Raw genomic sequence first — 20,895 nt, forward strand, 5'->3', positions numbered from 1 at the left:
TGACAAGCCCTTAATAAAGTACAGACACTTTATAATTATTCTGGAATTCCATCAGTAAATGATACTCGAACCCTTTCAGCCCTCTAAAATAATAATAATAATAATAAAAATATGACATACTTAATATTTTCACCTCTTTGGGCCTCTAAAAATTAATAAATTCCTTAATAAATGACTAAAATACTCTTTTGCAAGCACAAAGCCTCTAAAAAAAAAAAAAAAAAAAAATCTCTCAAGTAAGTGAAATACTTTCATAACAAGCCTTTAATTTGATGAAATACTGAATGCTTCACCTCAAGGAAGGAAATATTTCTGCCCTCTCGGGCCATAACAAGCACGTGCTTCATTTTAAGATGAAAGATGCCAAAGATGCAGCGCCTGTCGAAGTAAGTCCCCTGAGGTGGTTTTAATCTTTTTACACGCTAATAAATCCCCTTCAGGAGGGAGAGAGGGAGAGGGGGGAAGAGAGTTTGTGTTTTTTCCTGCACGCCCACCAAGCACCACGTGGTCTGAGCTCCAACAACAACATTGGCTGTCGAGAAAAGACTTGAAGGAGTCTGGGAGTAAGTTGTCGAGACAAATAAATACAGCCGTCTGGTCCTCAGAGGGACTTTCTCCCCAAGCTGAAAAACGGTGCGGTCGCTTTCGTGTCTAGAGTGAGCCGGAGTCCCAGGTGAAGGCTGTAAAGACCCTGCACACACACACACACACACACACACACACACACACACACCTGTCTGAGCTGAAGAGAGCAGCTAACCGCCTTGTTGTCGGCTAACAGCGCGCGCGTGTGCTGGTTTAAAAATTAAAAAAAAAAATGAACGGCCATCTGAATGGTTTCCATAACAACTCGCTCCATGATGAAGACTGCTTCCTCTTCACTTCGGAGTCGGTCGGAGAAGGACATCCCGGTAAGTTTGACTTTGTCATCGCCTGTTTGTTAATTAGACCCTCTCTCTCTCTCTCTCTCTCTCTCTCTCTCTCTCTCCACTGACCAAAGTAATTAGCCTAGCATCTTGTTAGCCTCTCAAAACAAGGTCATGTGACTTTGTTACTGCTTCACTCCGCGGTCACGTTCATTCATCTGTAACTCAGAGAAGTTATTGCGTCATTTCGCTTGATAAAACAGGGACATTAATTATCAAGCAAAACGGACATAGTCGAAGCATACGAGTCACGATGCGTGAATAAAGTTTTTAACATTAAAAACAGGTAAAAAAACAACAACAACAAATAACTAAAAGTCAGACTTTGACCAGTGCTGAACTGTTTTCACTCAAGATGTCTGATGGGAGCAGCCTGCTCTGGATAACCAGATCATGTGCAATGTTGCATCATGTCAGGAGTTCATGTTTACAAAGGAGTTAATGTTAGTGACGTTGTACTTAACCATAAGACCACAAACACCTCTCTGAAGCAGCTGAAACTAAAACGGAAGATTATCATCCAGACTAAGAGTTAGACTTGTTAGGTTAGGTAGTTACTTTATTAATCCCCGAGGGGACTTTTTTTTTTTTTTTCCGCCACAGCAGCATACAGGAAGCAATAAGATAATAATAGAATAATAAAAAGCAATAAAATAGCAGTAAAAAAAAAATATTAAATGTAAAATGCACTATATACAGTACAGTATATATCTATATATATTATATACAAACAACCAAGAAACACAGACAACAGTGAAATTGTTGTGTGATGGGTTTTGCCAGAGGTGAGTTATTGTACAGTCTTATTGCGGTCGGCAGGAATGATCTCCTGTATCAGGAACGATCTCCTGTATCAGGAACGATCTCCTGTATCTGGAACGATCTCCTGTATCAGGAACGATCTCCTGTATCAGGAACGATCTCCTGTATCAGGAACGATCTCCTGTATCTGGAACGATCTCCTGTATCAGGAACGATCTCCTGTATCTGGAACGATCTCCTGTATCTGGAACGATCTCCTGTATCAGGAACGATCTCCTGTATCTGGAACGATCTCCTGTATCTGGAACGATCTCCTGTATCAGGAACGATCTCCTGTATCAGGAACGATCTCCTGTATCTGGAACGATCTCCTGTATCTGGAACGATCTCCTGTATCTGGAACGATCTCCTGTATCAGGAACGATCTCCTGTATCTGGAACGATCTCCTGTATCAGGAACGATCTCCTGTATCTGGAACGATCTCCTGTATCTGGAACGATCTCCTGTATCAGGAACGATCTCCTGTATCAGGAACGATCTCCTGTATCTGGAACGATCTCCTGTATCTGGAACGATCTCCTGTATCTGGAACGATCTCCTGTATCTGGAACGATCTCCTGTATCTGGAACGATCTCCTGTATCTGGAACGATCTCCTGTATCTGGAACGATCTCCTGTATCAGGAACGATCTCCTGTATCAGGAACGATCTCCTGTATCTGGAACCATCTCCTGTATCAGGAACGATCTCCTGTATCAGGAACGATCTCCTGTATCAGGAACGATCTCCTGTATCTGGAACGATCTCCTGTATCAGGAACGATCTCCTGTATCTGGAACGATCTCCTGTATCTGGAACGATCTCCTGTATCTGGAACGATCTCCTGTATCTGGAACGATCTCCTGTATCAGGAACGATCTCCTGTATCTGGAACGATCTCCTGTATCAGGAACGATCTCCTGTATCTGGAACGATCTCCTGTATCTGGAACGATCTCCTGTATCAGGAACGATCTCCTGTATCTGGAACGATCTCCTGTATCTGGAACGATCTCCTGTATCTGGAACGATCTCCTGTATCAGGAACGATCTCCTGTATCAGGAACGATCTCCTGTATCTGGAACGATCTCCTGTATCAGGAACGATCTCCTGTATCTGGAACGATCTCCTGCATCTGTCCTTGTGACAGCGGAGCTGGACGAGTCTTTTGGAGAAAGTGCTCCGCTGTCCCTGCAGCAGGTGGTGGAGAGGCTGGTCAGGATTATCCAATATGGATGCTAGTTTGGTGAATCTACTTGAGCTGCCGACTCAGGGTATACCATGTTCAGCTCAATTCAGTTTTATTTATTTATGTCAGTTTTCTGAAGGCACTTAACACAATAAAGTCCTAACAAAGGAACATTTCAGTCATTATATAGAGGAACTCAACAATTCAATAATTCCTACGTGAGGGACAGCTGGAAGGAAAACCGGTCTTTTAATAGGTTCGAAACCTTAGACAGAACCGGACTCGCAGCCGTCTGCCTCAATTGGTTGCGGTGAAAGGAGAGCGGAGATAGAAAAGACCAGCATAGAGATACGAGAGGCAATCGACTTTTGCTGAGGCCAGTAATTGCGGACCAGAAACTTGCCGCTCCAGGTCCGGGCGTACCTGCCAATAATAATGATAAAGTATGGCTCTTAAAGCCGAAGGTTCTGCCTCCCATTTTACTTTTGGAAACTCTCGAAACCACAAGCAGGCCAGCACTCCCGAGATAGGCACTCTAGTACCATGATATGGTAATATACGATCATAAATATATGTAACATACAACCTTTTACCTGCAGAACTATTCAGCAGCTTTTCATTGCAATATAGTTCAGTTTTAAACATTAGCGGGTCCATTTAGTAAAACAAGTATTTTCCCCAAAAAAATTCTTGAAACAAATGTCACTTGTAATAATTGTTTTATCTGTCTCTTCACCAACCTAACACCCCAATAACCCAGACAAAAAAAGTGCCAACCAATTCTAAATGCCTTTATTATAGTTTTCAGTGTGGTGAAGCTTCGTTTGGTTGATCGTGTATTTATTTTAATAAATAATTAATAAATGCACATTTCATTTTATTCTTTCACATCACGCAAGTCTTCCAACAGTGTGTGTATATTTGACCATGTAGCAAAGCAAAGGGAGTTGCAATGCATTGTTCTGACGTGTTCTGAAACTGTTCATGTTGCCTCACAGATAAAATTTGTGACCAAATCAGTGACGCGGTGTTGGACGCACATGTCGTACAAGACCCTGATGCCAAAGTAGCATGTGGTAAGTCTCTGTGCAGCAAATCAAGGCTTCTACTGCCTGAACCTCTGAGGTTTAGTTGTGAATGAAATATTAAAATGTAAACTGAGCTATGATGTACAGTAGGGGTGATGTCCAACCCTGTGTCACTCATGTTACTTATTGCATCTTTGGTTCTTCTTTTGAGAGATAATAATTCTGTCAAATATAACCCCAGAAACTAAGGAGCGACTGTAACTAAACTTTAACAAGAGCCAAAAAGTCCGCTTTATATGTTTTTAATTTTCTCTGGTTCCATTAAATGACCATACTGTTTATACCTGAAAACAGATGCTGTTGTCGCAAAGCTTTAAAAAAAAAAAAAAAAAAAAACTGTCAGGTTTTAGAAAGTTATTCTTCAATGCACTCGATGTGTATGTTGCAAATTATATATATCATTTGCATATTGTAAGTACTTGTAACTAAACATGAATTATATTTTCTTCATGTTCTCCAAGTAAAATGACTTAAAACATAAATTTAGGGAGGATCAGCTGGATATTACTCTGGGTCTTACTCCTGTCGCTGACACTGCACATTATTTTGTCCACAGAGACCGTCGCTAAGACGGGGATGATCCTGCTGGCGGGTGAGATCACCTCCAGGGCCAACGTCGACTACCAGAAGATTGTCCGAGACACAATCAAGCACATCGGCTATGACGATTCCTCCAAAGGTACAGTGATGACAGCAGGTGGTTGCGAGTTCAGTTCAGGTCCAATTTCATGCAGTTAAAGCCTCTCTTTCTGTCTATTAATTGTGGAAAGTCCATCACAATTTCTAAAAGTAATAGCAGTACTTTCCGAATGTCTGCTGAAGATTATACCACATATTGGATTTCAATTATTCCACCATGGATCGCAAAATGTAGTGAGTGATAATGGGACTGAGGCACGTTGGAGGTGCTGAAAGTTATGCTCCTTTACTACTTGAATCAGGCCGACTGTCGCTGCTATAATGAAGCCACCGTGGCTGACTGAGGAAACGTCTTAAACTCTTCACCAGTCAAGTTGATGATTTTAAAATTTTCCCTCCAAATTTAGTTGAGCTGCAAAGCAAATAGTTTGTCGATCAAAGTGCCCCGTTAAGTTGTGAACCGTGTGTCTGAGGCTCCGTTGACGTGTTTCACAGGCTTTGACTATAAGACCTGCAATGTGCTGGTGGCGTTGGAGCAGCAGTCCCCCGACATCGCTCAGGGTGTTCACCTGGATCGCAAAGAAGAGGACGTGGGAGCTGGTGACCAGGTCAGACGGGTCATAGATGTCTTTATCGTTTAGGTTTGGTGTCCAGCTGAGTGGCTGGAGCCCGACACGTGGTAGTAACGTGGTTCCTGGTGTTATTTTGACATTTATTCATGCTGTGATGCGTGACAGGGCCTGATGTTTGGATACGCCACCGATGAGACCGAGGAGTGTATGCCCCTCACCATCGTCCTGGCTCACAAGCTCAATGCCAAGTTGGCTGAATTACGCCGAAATGGGACGCTGCCGTGGCTCCGACCCGATTCCAAAACTCAGGTTAGGAAACAGCTTCTCCACTTCGACACAATCCAATCCATGAAAACGATGTACTGCAGGTTGTTGTTGTTGTTTTCTTTACCTCCTGGAATATGTGGTTTGAATGTTTCTTTCCACATGTACATTTTTAAAGACCAAGACATATTGCTGCTGCTGCAGATGAGCGCTACACTAGCGGTTATAATCACTATCAATTGATCTGTTGGTATTTTTTTGTGACATAAAATAAGTGACACGGCAGAGAAGGCAATATATGAAATTACATATGAAATAAATTACGAATTCCGGGCAGGTTAAAATGCCTTTATGATGAATGTCATTCACGATGACATATTTACATGACTTAAGGCAAGGAAATGTTTCTACAAGCTGTTTTGCATGTATTAGAAAGAAACATGTACATACTACCTGGAGGGAAAACAAATCTAAAGAGGGATAAATAGATTTAGTACTGTTTACTTTGTCAATATTTAGGCCTCTTTGCTTGTTTGTTTCCCACCTCAGGTGACGGTTCAATACAGGCAGGATCGAGGCGCCATGGTGCCGCTGCGTGTCCACACAATTGTCATCTCGGTGCAGCACGACGAGGGTGTGAGTTTGGATGCGATGCGTCATTGTCTGAAGGAGCAGGTGGCAAAAGCTGTGGTTCCCAGCGGGTACCTTGATGATGACACCATCTACCACCTGCAGCCCAGTGGCCGCTTTGTCATCGGAGGCCCGCAGGTGAGACAAGAACGTCTTTAAAACCCACACTGGTCACACCAAGGTCACTGAAATGTCGAGTCGCATGTAAACTGATCAGTTTGAAGTATTTCTATTTCAGTCAGCACGTTGTTACGCGCCGTATTTCCACTCTTCAAATATTTTGATGTGGTACATTTCTTTCAGAAAATACTGAAATATCTGCTTTCGTTGAAAAGAACAAAATACATGTATATTTGTCCCAAAAGTACATGAACCTCAGTTGTGTGTGTGTGTGTGTTCCTTCCCACAGGGTGACGCTGGTCTGACTGGGCGTAAGATCATCGTCGATACTTACGGGGGCTGGGGAGCCCACGGAGGCGGAGCTTTTTCTGGCAAGGACTACACGAAGGTGGACCGCTCCGCAGCCTACGCTGCCCGCTGGGTGGCCAAATCTCTCGTGAAAGCTCAGCTCTGCAAGCGTGTCTTGGTTCAGGTGAGCATGCGGTGTGTCACTGTTCCTCCATCCAGAATCCGCACGCGAGACTCGTCCCGTAGGCCTAAAGGCGGTCGTTACCAGTCGGTAGTTTCGTTGTTCAGCAGAAGCAGAGACTTGTGGTCGACTCGTGCACCAGCCCCGGCACCTGTCACATTGTGCTGGTTGGCTTGAGAGGTTTCTTTTTTAGATGTTTTGATTCGTTTTCCTGTGAGAACTTGTTCCCGTTGAATGCATTTTAACACCCGTCTGCAGGCGACTCGTCGGATTCTACAAAGACATTCATCAGTGTCAGTATCATGTTGTTTGATTGGTTCCTTATGTCTTATTAACAATGAGACAAATATTCTTTGTAGTCCTGTCTGTCCTACAAGTGACAGCTTGTGAATGCAGTACATGTTGAGTACTTGTTTGAAATTGTGTCTGCTTTGCAAGTTTTGAGCGTGTTTATGGTCTTTGATCATTGTTTAGGTGGCCTACGCTATTGGAGTTGCCCATCCGCTCTCTGTCTCCATCTTCCACTATGGGACCTCCCCGAAGAGTGAAAAGGAGCTGCTGGACATTGTGAAGAAGAACTTTGACCTCCGTCCAGGAGTTATTGTGAGGTATCCTGTCACGCGTATTTTCATGTAGTTAAAATCTCCGTCACACACATTTCAGGTTTTATTAAATAACATTTGTATTTGTGTCTCAGGGATCTTGACCTGAAGAAGCCCATCTACCAGCGCACGGCAGCTTATGGTCACTTTGGTCGTGAAATCTTTTCATGGGAGGTCCCCAAGAAGCTGAAATACTGAATCCCTCTTCTCTCTTAGCAGGCCTTAGGTGTACTGCAGCTAACTCTGTGTGTTTGTTGACCTTCCTCCTCCTCCTCCTCCCTCCTCCTCCGTGTCCTTCTCGTCCTCCTCCCTCTTTCGCTTCACACACACACACACACACACACACACACACACACACACACACACACACACACACACACACACACACACACACACACACACACACACACACACACACACACACACACACACACACACACAGCCACATCAAGACAGCCTCTGCCACATTAAATGATGCTGCTTGTCCACCTGTTGCTACTGATCCTTAAAGAGATGACAACTGCTTTTTCAGTTGCCAACATGCACAGATTTGAGCTGCCAGCTGTTCTTCTATTTTCTGATGGCTCTCTGCACGGTTGATGATCATCTAGTTTTCCTGACACTGCCAGTAAAGAGTGGACCAAATTGTATGCCAGCAAATCTGATTAGTATTATTGACAGTTTATATTAAAACTACATATATGACAGGATAATGTGCATGTTAACCAGTCATGAAAACATTTCTAGAAGTTAACAGCCTTTAAATTCAGAGTCTCACTGCAGTTTAGTTGTAGAGCTGATCAGTGGTTGGCATCCTCTGTTCCATTGTCTTTCAATGGCTACACTTTATTTCCCATTTTACCCAACTTTGTTGTGTTATTGGCATTTTAACATGGCAAAAACATCTTCTCTGTTCCCGTCACACTCCTCTCCTTCTCTGTTTAAGGAATTTTGAAGGCACAAATAGGGTCAAACTCGACATTGTTTTATTTGTGCTGTCCCTTCAGGCCATTATTTTTTCTGACGTTTTACAAAGAAGTCAGAAGCTGCTAATGACCTTACGGTTATGTTGGGCTGCACCATGAAATCACTCCATTTTTGTAATTTTTTTGTTTTGTTTTTTTTTTTTTGTAGGTTTAAATGTCTTATGAATGTTTTATGTGTCAATGTTCTGCTGACCAAGATAAAGGCACCCTCGCCCTCTCTGAGACTGACTCTGGGTGTAGAAACAGAGAAATCCAGGCTCCGTCACACCCTCAGAGCAGAGGCTGCCTTTATCCCATGGCAACACTGTACTTGAAATACTTGTATAAATGCGGTTGACCGATTGTGGGACCTAACAGTTTGACCAGCAAGGAAGTAAATAACACGTGACACAAGTTTTTGTATCTAAGAACTGTTTTTCACTCATTTGCACACGTTGAGTGTCGTGACACCTTCAGTCTCACCTGGACACAATGTCAAAGTGGACTGGAAGGAACATGGAGAGCAGAGAGATAAGAAGCAGCGCACAGTCAGCATAGTGATTGTAAGACATGGTATTACTGCACGCCTCTTCTCAACAGAGTTGGTCCGATCCAAAAAGGAAAGCGGCTTCTGTTTTGAATGTTTCATGTACAGTAGTTACCAAATGGATGTTGAGCTTACGCCTGAAGCTTTCCTTTTTAAACTATTTATTTATTTGTTTAAAGAAAAACTCTTGACCTCATAACCCGTGGGTTATGTATGGCACAAGTTAAATGTTTCCTGACAATTTACACATGGAACAGCCCAGGTCTGCCAATATTGCCCCTCTTCTTTTTCTTTTTCATAGTGATGTTTACTTGCAGGAAAGTGTGGAGAGATCTGCACCAGAGACGCTGGCTAGATTTAAACCCAAGACATTTATGAATAGACAATATATGCCTTTGAATGCTTCCCCAGTTGCCCCTCTCCTTTGCTTTAGACAGGACAGCTGTAAGCCTGAGTGAGATTAGAATTTACCTTTTTAAAGCCAGCAAAGTTGGTCCCTGGTCAGAACTGTGTGTAATAAGTGAGCTTGAATATATCTGCATCCTGTATCTAGATGGCACTGTGTCCCCGTGAATAACACTGAAAGAGTTTGACTTTTTTTTTTCTGCCTGAACACGTTTTTATTTGGGCTCCTCTGGTGCCACCTGGTGGTTTCTGGCGTGTCCTACAGAATCACCTCAAGAGTGTTTTCGACTAATCTGTGTGATTATCTGGTTAAATTTCTTAACCTCACAGAGACCTTTCCACAGTATGTTTGCATCTTCTATCTCTCCTGCAGACAGGATCAATGATTGGTTGGTGTTGTACAGAGAAACCAGCCTGTTTACATGGTCTCCTGTGGGACGGGTTGAAGAGAAGAGCGGTTTGTTTCTGTTGAATTATTGTTGTTGTTGTTTTTTTTAAATCATCGAGAGCGAGTCTGTCAGTGTGGTTACTAAATGTGTAAAAGTGCCTTTTCTCATTCCCTGCAAATGCCCCCATCTCCTTCCCGCTCAAATACATGACTTCTTGCATATTGCACACACACACGCACGCACGCACGCACGCACGCACGCACACACACACACACACACACACACACACACACCACCACTTCTTCTACCCTTAGGTCACAAAGATCCCTTTTCTCTCACGGATGAGTTTGTTGTTGAATTTCTCTTTTAAACCGTTGAAATAAACTGCAAACCTGCTTTGTGCTTATAGGTGGTACTTTTGGTTGTCTTTAATGTGAAGGACATACTGTGGATTGAATATAACCTTAATTATTTAATACTATTTATGTGGAGGATCTTGCAAAACATATAACGCACGAAAGCAGAAGTAGGCCTCAGTCGAATGAGCACTTCCTCAGGCAGAATGTGAAGTTGTTGTCACAAACCGAAACGGTTTCTACTCTGGTTTTCACAATTACTTCTGCTATGTATCTTGTAAAAAAAAGTGATGGTTGACAGCAGTCACAGTTTAATGTTCACTGTCACACCCAGTAACTTTTTTTTTTTCACTTTATTTTTACATTTGGGTTCAGAAGCCATAACCTTTCAATTTGGGGTTGAACTATCATCAGAATTAGGATTTAGATCGATTAGAGCCGACAAAACAAAGAGCTGATATGAAACGGTAAATGACATGTGCTAGCGTCCAACACATTTTCACTGAAAAGAGTTAGAAATTGTTGGAAATGCTTCCATCATGAAAAAAAGAGGAGTCATTTCACCGCCGTATCACATTTTTATTTCAAATCATTATGTGAAAGATGACAAGAACACACTTTATTAAGCCAGGAAACGTGATATAATAGAGGTTTGGGTAGTACAAAAATCTAAAAAAAAAAACACAACAACACCATGTATATAGAATCATTGTAAAACATTAATCATGTAACATTTTGATCCAGTACAGCTTTCATATCTTTGCAACATTCTTTACAACTGAAGTCCAGATAAGCCTTTTGTGACCAATATTTTGTCAAGCTGAGTTCTGGATTTCTTCACTCAGTGCAAACAGTGTATGTAATGCAAAATCACAAAAACGCAGGAAGATATCAAACCGGGATCTGAAAGATATACAATCGGGCATAATACAACAACTGTTGAGCAGGTGCAGAAATATTTGAAGCCTGATGTTAAAGGTTCAGGGGCAGCTGCGAGGTCGACTCCTATTATCGGTCCCACCTTGAAGGAAAAGAGGAATTTGCAGATAATCGTGTGATACTTTTTCTTTTTTTCCTTTTTTTAATACAGATTCAAGTTCTGATGAAGTTTCACCAACCATAACGTTTTAGATTGTGTTGTAGCTCAGAGGCTTCCAGGCAAACTTCTGGCAGTAGAACACCGTCTGCACAGAGTAGACACGCATCAAATGTAACCAGCATCCACAAGGTAAACGGGTAGTTTCATTTTGACAGCTGTTAACTTACTCCACATTTGAGGGCAGTCTGCATGTCTCTGCACCTGTACGCTGCCAAAGTGCATGGATCTGAAAGAAGATACCGGAATTAAAATTGATATGGTTAAAACGCCCCGCCCCCCCCCCCAAACAGTATTCATTTAAATGGACCCTTTAACGAGAAAAAATGTGCAGGTTCCATCATTTAAAACGTGACAAAATGCGTTCAGTTTAATATTATTGTAAAGATCTTGCTCACAGTGGCCACTTCAACTTGCCAAGCCAATGACCTTGACAATAGCTGCATTCAGTTTAGGTGTAAAAGCTCCAGAGCTTTGCTGGGATAAGTAAGTGGAACAGAGGAATTGTAGATATTGAGTTACACCTCTGCTATTCCTAGTATGACATGTTAAAATCTACTAAGTACTTAAGCCCGCAGTGGTAATGTATGGAAAAAAAAAACAAGACGATGACACTCGTCATCTCAGACATTGTGTTCGTCAAAGCTGCAGGTAAGTCATCACTTAGAAATCTCTGTTATGAAAACGAGGAGCGGCAGACTGACCTAGAAGAGGCGCTTCCTGTCCTTTGCACAAGTGGATGAGGCCACAGATGCTCTGAGGGGTGGCGAAGGCGAGGAATGCCTCCAGCACCGTCTTGCTAAACTTGCTGATGATGGCCTCACACTGGTTACGGTAGGAGGAGGGAAGAATATGGCAAATCTCCTCCAGCAGGTTGATCACAGCCGTCTGTAGAAGGGAAGCAGGATGTAAAAAAAACAAAAACAAACACTGTCAGCAACTTGTCTGGTGGCATTTAGGTGTCTACGGCCAGTACAAAGACATATTGTTTTTTTTCACAAGAGTGTCTCTCGTTACTGTACAAACATGACTCACCTCAGTCCTTTCTTTAGGCAGCATATTTTCCAAAGTCTTGATGAGAAAAATGCAGAAGGTGCATTGTGGTGTGGGCTGCACCTGATTGACACACAAAAGGGAGTAAAGTACCAGGAGATTACACTGTGACCTTTTCATGTGTTATATTTTCAATTGTGTCTCTCCAGGTTTGTACATCACTGACATTTTCACTTGTCGCAGCAGCCTGCAGGGCCTCCTTGGCAAAATAGCTCAGCATTTTCTCCTGTTTCTCACAGGAGCTGCAGAGCCCAAGGATTTTGCAGACCTCCGCGGGTTGCTACAGAGAAGGGGAGAACAATATGTTTTGAGAGTAGACCGCTCGGTATCCTCGGAAACTTAACATCTGTCAAATTTTAACTGTACAACTTACTACAATTCCAGTAATAAAGTTGATGGCCAGTGGGAGCATCTTCTCCACCTCTTCTTTGCAGAGTTTGGCGGTAGAAGCTGGCCCAGGGATGTGGTCACACAGGGTCTCAATGCCATTCATGATCTTTTTCTATAATACAGTGGTGACTACAATTATCAACTCAAGGACAGGTGTAACATTTCCTCCTCTGCTAAACACAATGAAAGGTCAAACTAAAAGAATTATTGCATTGTTTCCTTAATTAAACCTGTCGTGCAGACCTTCTGTCTCCACTGTTTTGTCAGTGACAATGATTACATAACGCTGTGCGCATGGTTACGTAAGAGGAGTACTCTCCATCATTGTGGCTGTTAAATGGTGCATTAATTGTGTTTCTAAGAGCGACATGATTGAATTCTTTTATCTCCATTCAAATTAGCATTGGTGCTAAATGAGAAGTTTCTGGTGAGGATGCCCCGGGTGTTTTCATCCGGCTTGCGTGTGAATGTCTCACCAGACACCATATTTTAAGAAAAGATTTACCTGGAAATGATTGGCCTAATTAGCAGTGTGTGAACTTGTTTATGAAAGGCTTGAACGCACGCTCTAAATCCTTGTTCTCTTTTTCTTTAATCTTTTGATTTGGATCCTGTATTTACCGTAAATTCAGAGTGAGCGAACAATACCATGTTATCTTAACGCAACAGGTAGGTTATCTGCAGACGAAAACAGAAAGGCTAAAAAAAAACTAAACATAGGCTACATCAATGAAATTGATCAGTCATTAGATATTTTACCGAAATTAAAACATTTTCCTGTGTGTTTAAGAGTTTTATCGTTTGTAAAATTTCACGTCACTTAATCTTTGTGTTCACAACAACAGGGCAACCTGTAGTTCTCGCTGCTGTCGCCTTTCAGCCAATCACAAGCCTCCTAACAGGGACATCAGCTGACTGTTAGTTAGCCCGGCAAGCTACTGAGAAACCGCGCATAATTATTTATGTCATAATAAGTTATCTGTTTATTTATTTATGTGTTAATGTTGGAGGACCATTATTGTGTGAGAGATCCAGTTTTATGTGTCCAGGACTCAAGATATCTGATTCTTGCTGCCAGCCATGAACACTATTTACAGATTAATCTGCACAGTGTTGGCACCGTTTCATTTGTCAATGGTTTCGAGCTGTTAATCTTGAATATAATTCATGCAAGAATACTGATGTATTCATGAAATTACAACAAACCTTTATCCACACGAGATAACAGGTCTCATGTCATACCCTTTTTGTAATTTTTGAAAGTAATTGCTTTCTTCACAGCAAGATATCCAGTCGCAGCACACACTTTTCGCTAAAATAAAGGTGAGTGGTAAATTGTTATTCTGTACAGATGTGTGGCTCACAATAGTTAATGAAGGAAATGAAAATGAACTGGTTTATGCTTTCCGTCTTTGGACTCGGATGGGACTCACCACAAAGCAGATAAGGATCAGAAAATGAGGATTTTCAAGACTGGGTGAGAATTTCATTTCAACTTTTGTTAAACAGAAAACAGGTAGTGAGTGACTTTGCACAAATAAGAAAAAGAGCCCTTTCCTTTATTGTGTGTGTGTGTGTGTGTGTGTGTGTGTGTGTGTGTGTGTGTGTGTGTGTGTGTGTGTGTGTGTGTGTGTGTGTGTGTGTGTGTGTGTGCGTGCGTGCGTGTGTGTGTGTCACTGCAAGCATAACTGATTACAGATTATTTGCATCTCTGGATTTGAAGAATGCTTCAATTGATAAGGAAGTCTTTTTTTTTATTATTATTATTTTGACTTCAGTTCTTAGCAGACACTTGAGGATGTTGACTTATGAATACAGATATTACACAGTATTCACAATATTATCAGTGAGCAAATATGAATACTCAGGAATGTGTCCGCTGTTCAGTCGACTATTGTACTCACCTGGAGGTCTGCATTGGAAAGCATGTCAGCGAGAAGTTCAAATATTTGGGTGCAGTCCTTGCAGACATCCCCAGTCTAAATATGAAGTCAAAACCACATAATGAAAGTACATCAACACCCATGCACACCAGGTGTCTACTTCTTAGTTGTTACATGCATGAGAGAACTTGGACTTCAACGCTGCTTCTCGTGGTAAAAAAAATTGTTTATTGTTCACCTAAAGTGTATCTCAGCAGTAAGAATCTCATTTGAAGCTGCATCAGTTTCACTTTTCATGACAGAAACATGATAAAAACTTGTGAAAGTTTTCTACTTGAAATCTTCTTGAAGTGGAAGTATGCCAAGAGACTTCCTGCTTTTGAAGAAAATGCAAATCACAGTTCTGTCTCAAAGAAGTTTTCACTATCTCCTGTCATTTGTCACATTACTTTCTATTTTCATTGCGAATGGAACAATAATGTGAAAGTACCATCCTATCCTGAAGTGTCACCTTCAGGCCTTCAAAATAAGGTGATAAATGCTTTATAACATACAATTTGATCACACAATTCACAGAATCTATTCATAAATCCTGAGTTCCTTCATAATTACATCTCTTGAATTAACATTTGTTGTTAGTTGGTGCTACTTCAGTTCAAGTTAATACTAATATTATATATACAGGATGTATAATAGACACATATTATAAAACCATCGCATCATAATCAAAATGTTTTTTTTTTATTATTTATGTTTGCATGCAAAACATATTTCTTTTGTAATAAATGAAAAAGCATCTTACCTTCAGGACATCAGGAACACCTTGTACGCCATAGACGTTATTGGTTGAAGTCAGAGCTGAAGGGGCAAAAGTTCATCACTAACAATCCCCAGAGTAGTTTATACTTTACACGTCAGAAATAAATTCATTATCTTATTACTATTGCTGATATTTGAATTGTCTTACCATAACCTTGGAGGCCAGCGGAAATAAGCAAAGCAAATGTAAGCAAGGCCATCTTCTGTTAATTTCAGGCTTGTAGCTGAAAGTCCTCTCCTCACATGTGTGATGGATCTGCAACTACAGCTTATATCTGACATGGCCCATCTGCCAGCTGCAGCCCCCACCGACCAGGTTTTTGCAAAAAAACAACCTCGTGCTAGTTTGATAAGATGTATGCAGAACCGTTTTTTTTTTCTCTTCCTCTCAGTACACTAACATTAGCCAAGTTTCATATTCAGTTCCTCACACAGATTTAAAAAATGTCCCCTCGGGGATTAATAAAGTAACTACCTAACCTAACCTAAAAAACACATCTCATTTGAAGAAGATGTGTTCACAGTTGTGCTGTAGTTATTTAAAACACCATCATATCCGGCCTGCAGGTCTCAGTGGAAGAGGTCCTAAAAATGATCACATTTTTGGCCTGAAAACCATGAGAATTGTTCCTATTGTGGCTTTCACTTGTACTTTCAATGTGTTTGTATTATAAAGAGTGACAGACCATAGCTGTTCCTGTACACACGTTTACATAGTTGGTAATGAATATTTTTGGTTTTTATGATTTTCACCTGAATTTTTACCCTAATGATAAAATAACGGTCTGAGACACACTTATTTTACACACAATGCAGAGTAATTGATTAAAAAAAAAAAAAAAAAAAAATTATTCCTGTCAGTGCTGATTCCAGTATATTCTTTTTTTTGTCATTCGTTTAATTTTAAGTGTAGGTACTAATTTGATCCTTTTTATATTATTTTTAAGTGCAGGCTAATGCACACTATGTCATCGATGCTAAATTGTAAATTGCGTCAAGATACCAAATCTGTATTAGAATCACATTTGAGAAATATTTGTAGTTTGATCTTGAGAGACCAGGACGCGGTCATCAAGGTTGACAAAGATTCTTTAGTCCATACATACCATACTAAGAAATCTGGAGATATTTAACATAGTGTTTCATAAATGATCTTGTTTTCTTAAGTTGCCATAAAATTCAACAAACAACTGAATGAAAGATATTTTTACAAAACATATGGGGTACAAGTCATGTTGATAGACGATGAATCAGGAAACTCATTCAAAGAAAAAAAAAAGAACAAATTTTGAACACACATTTCAAAAAATGCAACTCTTTTACATCGTCGTACTGGACATTAAATACTTCTTGGGTTTTGGACTGTTATGGACACAGTCGGATAGCAAAGCATTTGACAGGAGGTGCAGCGTTGTCCAGGAGAATGTCCACCAACTGCTTAAAAGTGCTTTTCAATTATTTGCTGACACCTTTGTTCAGTGCCGGGGCGAAAAGACGGCAAACCGTCTCCGGGGACTTCGTTACCACATCCTACAGAAGAAGACAGAATAGAGGTTAAAGCTTATTGGGGCGACCTAACAGCCGAGTGGTTGGGGGGGAATATTTTAAGAGCGCAAATGCCGACAGCAGTGAGTCCGCAGGTCGTTTCATGGCCTGTCGGACCTACACTGCTAACCACTGTAGAAACCATTATGGGCTTTTCTTTGTTTGTCTGGATATGTTTAAATATTATTTCAGAGACTTTATTTCCCGAGAGTGAATGTTTATAATTAAGAAAATGTTTTATGAGTATTTGTCATGTCTTTATTAAATCAGCACACTTTTTTTCAGAGTGGAGGAAAGAGGATCTTTGAGGTCAGGTGTGAAACAGAAACTGCTTGTTAACTTTAATTTCTACCTGTGCTCACAGGCTTTGCATGAACAAGAGGAAGGGACTTTGCTGTGATTGTGTGTATGTGTGCGCACATGTACCTTCAGGCGTGTCCACAGTTAGAGCTACATTATGCATTTACCTATAAACGTGATGGGAACAGGTGTAAAGAGTTTCCAAATAATGAAAACCTTCCAAGCACAGAGCTTAGCAAGTGCTTTGTCCTTCAATTGCGACTTATTAAAAAAAAAATAACGTACACTGGTTAAATACAATATTTTTTAAAAGATAATTGTAAATAAATAGTGATCCTCTGAAATAGTAAGCGATGGCACTCACATGGATGTCTCTGTTCAAAAGCAGGTCAGCAAGGTGTTCCAAGGCGGTGCAGTCTTTTTATCCAAGTTAATGGCTTGCCCATACACATGCCTAATTATCAGTTAGTTCCTGGTTTATTATTAATATTACAGCAATCAATCATTTTTCTCTTGTATTGACAGTTGATTTATATCATGTGTCAAAAGGTCCTAATCAGGTTATTTGAAATAATACATATCACACTCATAATTTCTTATATTTCAAAATTTGGTTTCCAATTAAAAACACAGTTTTGTTGGAGAAGAAAAATTCACGTACTTTTTTTCAGAGCGTCCTGATACTTTTTGAAGTCACCTGTTTTAACAGCTGAAGTCACAGCTGCAGGGAAAAACATCAGCGTTAGTAATCAGAATTATCCACGGAAGGTTTTCTCATCAAATATATTTTTTGGAGACCAATAACGTGAAGCAACAAAACTTTGAATGAGGCCATTATCTCCTGTTATGAGGATTTGAGTTCATTACTCTCCTTCCTCAGATCTGTGGATGTAACATTGGGTGCAGCTCATATTTCAGAGCGTCCATTCCCCACCTAACGTTCCCAAACAAGCAAGATTTTGAAGGGGAAAAAAAATCTGTGGCCAGTAAGTTACAGTAAGTATTTGTTTACTCGTCTTTTATCTCTCCATCTCGGGGTTTCATTCAAACGGGATGTTAATATGTGCTGTTCTAAATTGGCCTCGTTACAGAGTAGAAATATTTATGTGTAACAATATAGGTATAATATTTTGCAGTGTGCCTTCTCTGGTGCCCCTGACAGGCTGAACCTGACAGGCTGAACCTCAGCTTTACATGGTAAAAAAAAAATATATAAAAACCATCTTCGCACAACTGTTTTCTTGTTTGTTTAGCCTCGGGAGGTCGCAGCCTGGACATTTGCTAATCATGTTGTAAATCATGATTTATAATATTTTTTGGTTAGATATTTCTTTCTGGAACTGTCTGTAACACCAGCTGAGAAAGATACCGTTCAACTTCTTTTTATTGTGCTGTCCGTTCATATCATACAGATTATTATTATGGTTTCCATATCTAACATTTCATCTCGTGACCTAGAATATCAGTATAAGATCACGATAAGCCCTTTTCTTCACAGTCAAGTCCAGTAGTCCTGCCGTGAGTTCTGGCAGGATTGATGAGAATATCTGTTGTGCAATGCTCAATCACTTGATCAAAAAGATTAACTCTTGATTTGAAAAGTCAACGTGCAGGAAGAGAAATGTTTGCCCTAAATTAGCACTGTAGACTAATCGGTACCTCCGGACTTATCTTTCTGAGAAGTAGTTTATGGCAGAGGATGTGGGTCATTCTACTAAAATAAAAACTGGCAGCAGGTTTCAGATGAGTGTCGGCCTGTTGGATTTGTGTATTATAAACTTATATTGAGGTTGAAAGTTGTTCATATGACATAAAATGATGCTTCTTGTGGAGCGACTAGTAAAGCAAGTAGGCTGTAACATGTAACGGGAAGTAAAAACAGGCTGGAGTTGCTGGTAGACAATAGTAAAATAGTAAAAAAAAAAAAAAATCCCCTTGGGGATTAATAAAGTAAATACCTACCTACCTACCAAGTAAAACGTTTTAGCATTGTCTTCACATACTTCACTGCTGAGTGATTTGAGGTATTTCGTGTCACAAAGTAGGCGGGATACTCTGACATTACAACACTTTTCTTTTGCTGTCTTTGTCTCTTCCTTCTAACTATCTAAATTGGGGCTTTTTCTTTGTATTTGCTCGGCATATGAAATCACCTTGACATTTTGCACATCTGCTGCCCTTTGTGACATAATCTGTTTATCTTGTCATGCTGAATTCAAAGGTGGGTATCTCTTTGCTAGATGTAGCTCACCCTCAACAGGGGATACTGAAGACTTCTTGTCTGCTGATGCCTTTAGACTGAGCTGAGGACCGTAATCACCACAAAATTAAAGCTGCCAAGAAATTACTGTTTATGCTCAACATAATCGTACACTGCATGTTTACCCACATAATCCCCACGTGTTTCTGAGATACGACCAAACTCCTTCTCCGAGTGTCTGAATGGATGTTTTAAGGCAACATCCACATGTTAAAACAATTAGGACATAGGGTTTAGTTTCAGTTGTTGAATGTGTGGACAAGCTTAATGAAGCTTCTGCTCTGTCACTAAGTTTAATATAGCATAGAGGCCTTGGATGAACCGCGCCGCATCTTAAAAACCAAACCAAAAAAATGTGGTGTGACAACACACACTTGCAAACTGTTTTTGTATTACATAAAAAGTCAAACGGATAGACTGCTTCACTATGCTTTAAATGGCCAAGTGCAATACATAATAATCCACATTTCTTAACATCATTAAATGCATATAAAACAGCTTTACTACTATTGTAAACTAATACTGATTACAAAGTAGCTTTAAACGTGTTTGGGTCGGCCATTACCAGAAGCATAACCAGGATCTGGTATAGAAGGGTGAAAAAGGGACACAATGGTAAAGTGAGGCTGAAATGTGTTCTTTTCTTCTGTAATTGTCAGATTTATAGTGTTTTTAATTAAGTATTTCAAAGTGTAAGTGCTCTACATATACTATGTCTTTACATGAAGCATTTTCCACTCTGAACTACATTTTCTCTGTTAAAAAAAAAAAAGAGGAAATAAATATGAAAGAAACTTGAGTTTGTTCCTCAAAATGTTTTTTAGTTTAGCACAATGGAGCAACACTTAAATTTCTATAAACATGACAGGAGGATGGTTGCACAAAGACCTGCCATGTCTTTGATTTTACACACTTTATTAATCCCCGAGGGGAAATTTCTTCACTACAGCAAGGGGGCTCTCAGGGGGGAGCTGCTGCAGCAGGCTGCCACTAGCGCGGCGCCAGGTAACCTGACCTGAGGTGCATGTTTTTGGATGATGGGAGGAAGCCGGAGAACCCGGAGAGAACCCACGCAAGCACAGGGAGAACATGCAAACTCCGCACAGAAAGGCCCAGGACCGGATTTGAACCCGGAACTTTTTTGCTGTGAGGTGACAGTGCTAACCACTGCACCACCGTGCCAAGAACACCAAACAGAAGCGTGTTTATGGTGAAACTGACACAACTACATGTCTGGCAGCTTGTACTCATATTTTCCAACTTCAATCATTGTTGCTGTACAAACTCAGAAAGGATGTCCATCAAATGAGAAACCTGCCTTTTCCCCTCTCAAGTCTGTCGAGTTGTTGTTGGTTTTTTATCCATGGAAGTTTTCTGCAGAACTGATGTTATTTTAGACACGTTTCATATTTTCTTCATTTGCTTTATGTAAATTTCATGACGTTCATATAGCCCTCACTTTTCTTTATAGATAGACACAAACTCCTGTGCTTGTTTTCCAGTTTTTATTTGCTTTTATAAATGGAGTTAATGTGGTTTAAACATTTGCATGAAACTGATAAAGGCCACTTTAATGATGGGTAAGA

General features: G+C 40.5%; 2 protein-coding genes across 3 annotated transcripts; one reads left to right on the forward strand and one right to left on the reverse strand.

The window, feature by feature from the left end:
- The first annotated feature begins 542 nt into the window (after window positions 1–542).
- mat2aa (methionine adenosyltransferase 2Aa) lies at window positions 543–9,848 on the forward strand. Of its 2 annotated transcripts, none has more exons than XM_069702622.1 (9): window positions 543–911; window positions 3,916–3,993; window positions 4,562–4,684; window positions 5,140–5,252; window positions 5,382–5,520; window positions 6,025–6,248; window positions 6,520–6,702; window positions 7,174–7,307; window positions 7,397–9,848. In XM_069702622.1, the coding sequence occupies exons 1-9, from the start codon at window positions 818–820 to the stop codon at window positions 7,497–7,499; spliced, it is 1,191 nt and encodes a 396-aa protein (XP_069558723.1). In that variant the 5' UTR covers window positions 543–817; the 3' UTR covers window positions 7,500–9,848. The 2 variants fall into 2 exon arrangements, with proteins under 2 accessions (XP_069558723.1, XP_069558733.1); XM_069702632.1 differs by having other exon boundaries at window positions 7,174–7,302; window positions 7,397–7,488.
- A 679-nt stretch (window positions 9,849–10,527) lies between these two features.
- LOC138623242 (prosaposin-like) lies at window positions 10,528–15,463 on the reverse strand. Its single transcript, XM_069702644.1, has 10 exons — window positions 15,353–15,463; window positions 15,188–15,243; window positions 14,407–14,481; window positions 12,486–12,614; window positions 12,279–12,392; window positions 12,095–12,175; window positions 11,764–11,947; window positions 11,230–11,288; window positions 11,082–11,147; window positions 10,528–10,984 (listed from the first exon to the last, which is right to left on the reverse strand). The coding sequence occupies exons 1-9, from the start codon at window positions 15,402–15,404 to the stop codon at window positions 11,091–11,093; spliced, it is 807 nt and encodes a 268-aa protein (XP_069558745.1). The 5' UTR covers window positions 15,405–15,463; the 3' UTR covers window positions 10,528–10,984; window positions 11,082–11,090.
- Between the last annotated feature and the right edge of the window lie 5,432 nt (window positions 15,464–20,895).

Source organism: Brachyistius frenatus, unplaced genomic scaffold (genome assembly GCF_029030835.1).
Source record: "Brachyistius frenatus isolate BFR_SWC_R1_liver_20210118 unplaced genomic scaffold, ASM2903083v1 Contig_3, whole genome shotgun sequence".
NCBI classification, from domain to species: Eukaryota; Metazoa; Chordata; class Actinopteri; family Embiotocidae; genus Brachyistius; species Brachyistius frenatus.

Bases quoted from the DNA above. Each gene is read 5' to 3' on its own strand.
- mat2aa (XM_069702622.1), top strand. From the start codon at position 818: ATGAACGGCCATCTGAATGGTTTCCATAACAACTCGCTCCATGATGAA. The intron at 5,253-5,381 runs GTCAGACGGGTC...GATGCGTGACAG, and splicing joins ACGTGGGAGCTGGTGACCAG to GGCCTGATGTTTGGATACGC. The intron at 6,703-7,173 runs GTGAGCATGCGG...ATCATTGTTTAG, and splicing joins GCAAGCGTGTCTTGGTTCAG to GTGGCCTACGCTATTGGAGT.
- LOC138623242 (XM_069702644.1), bottom strand. From the start codon at position 15,404: ATGGCCTTGCTTACATTTGCTTTGCTTATTTCCGCTGGCCTCCAAGGT. The intron at 15,244-15,352 runs GTAAGACAATTC...TTGCCCCTTCAG, and splicing joins CGCTGGCCTCCAAGGTTATG to CTCTGACTTCAACCAATAAC. The intron at 12,176-12,278 runs GTCAGTGATGTA...TGTGTCAATCAG, and splicing joins CTGCTGCGACAAGTGAAAAT to GTGCAGCCCACACCACAATG.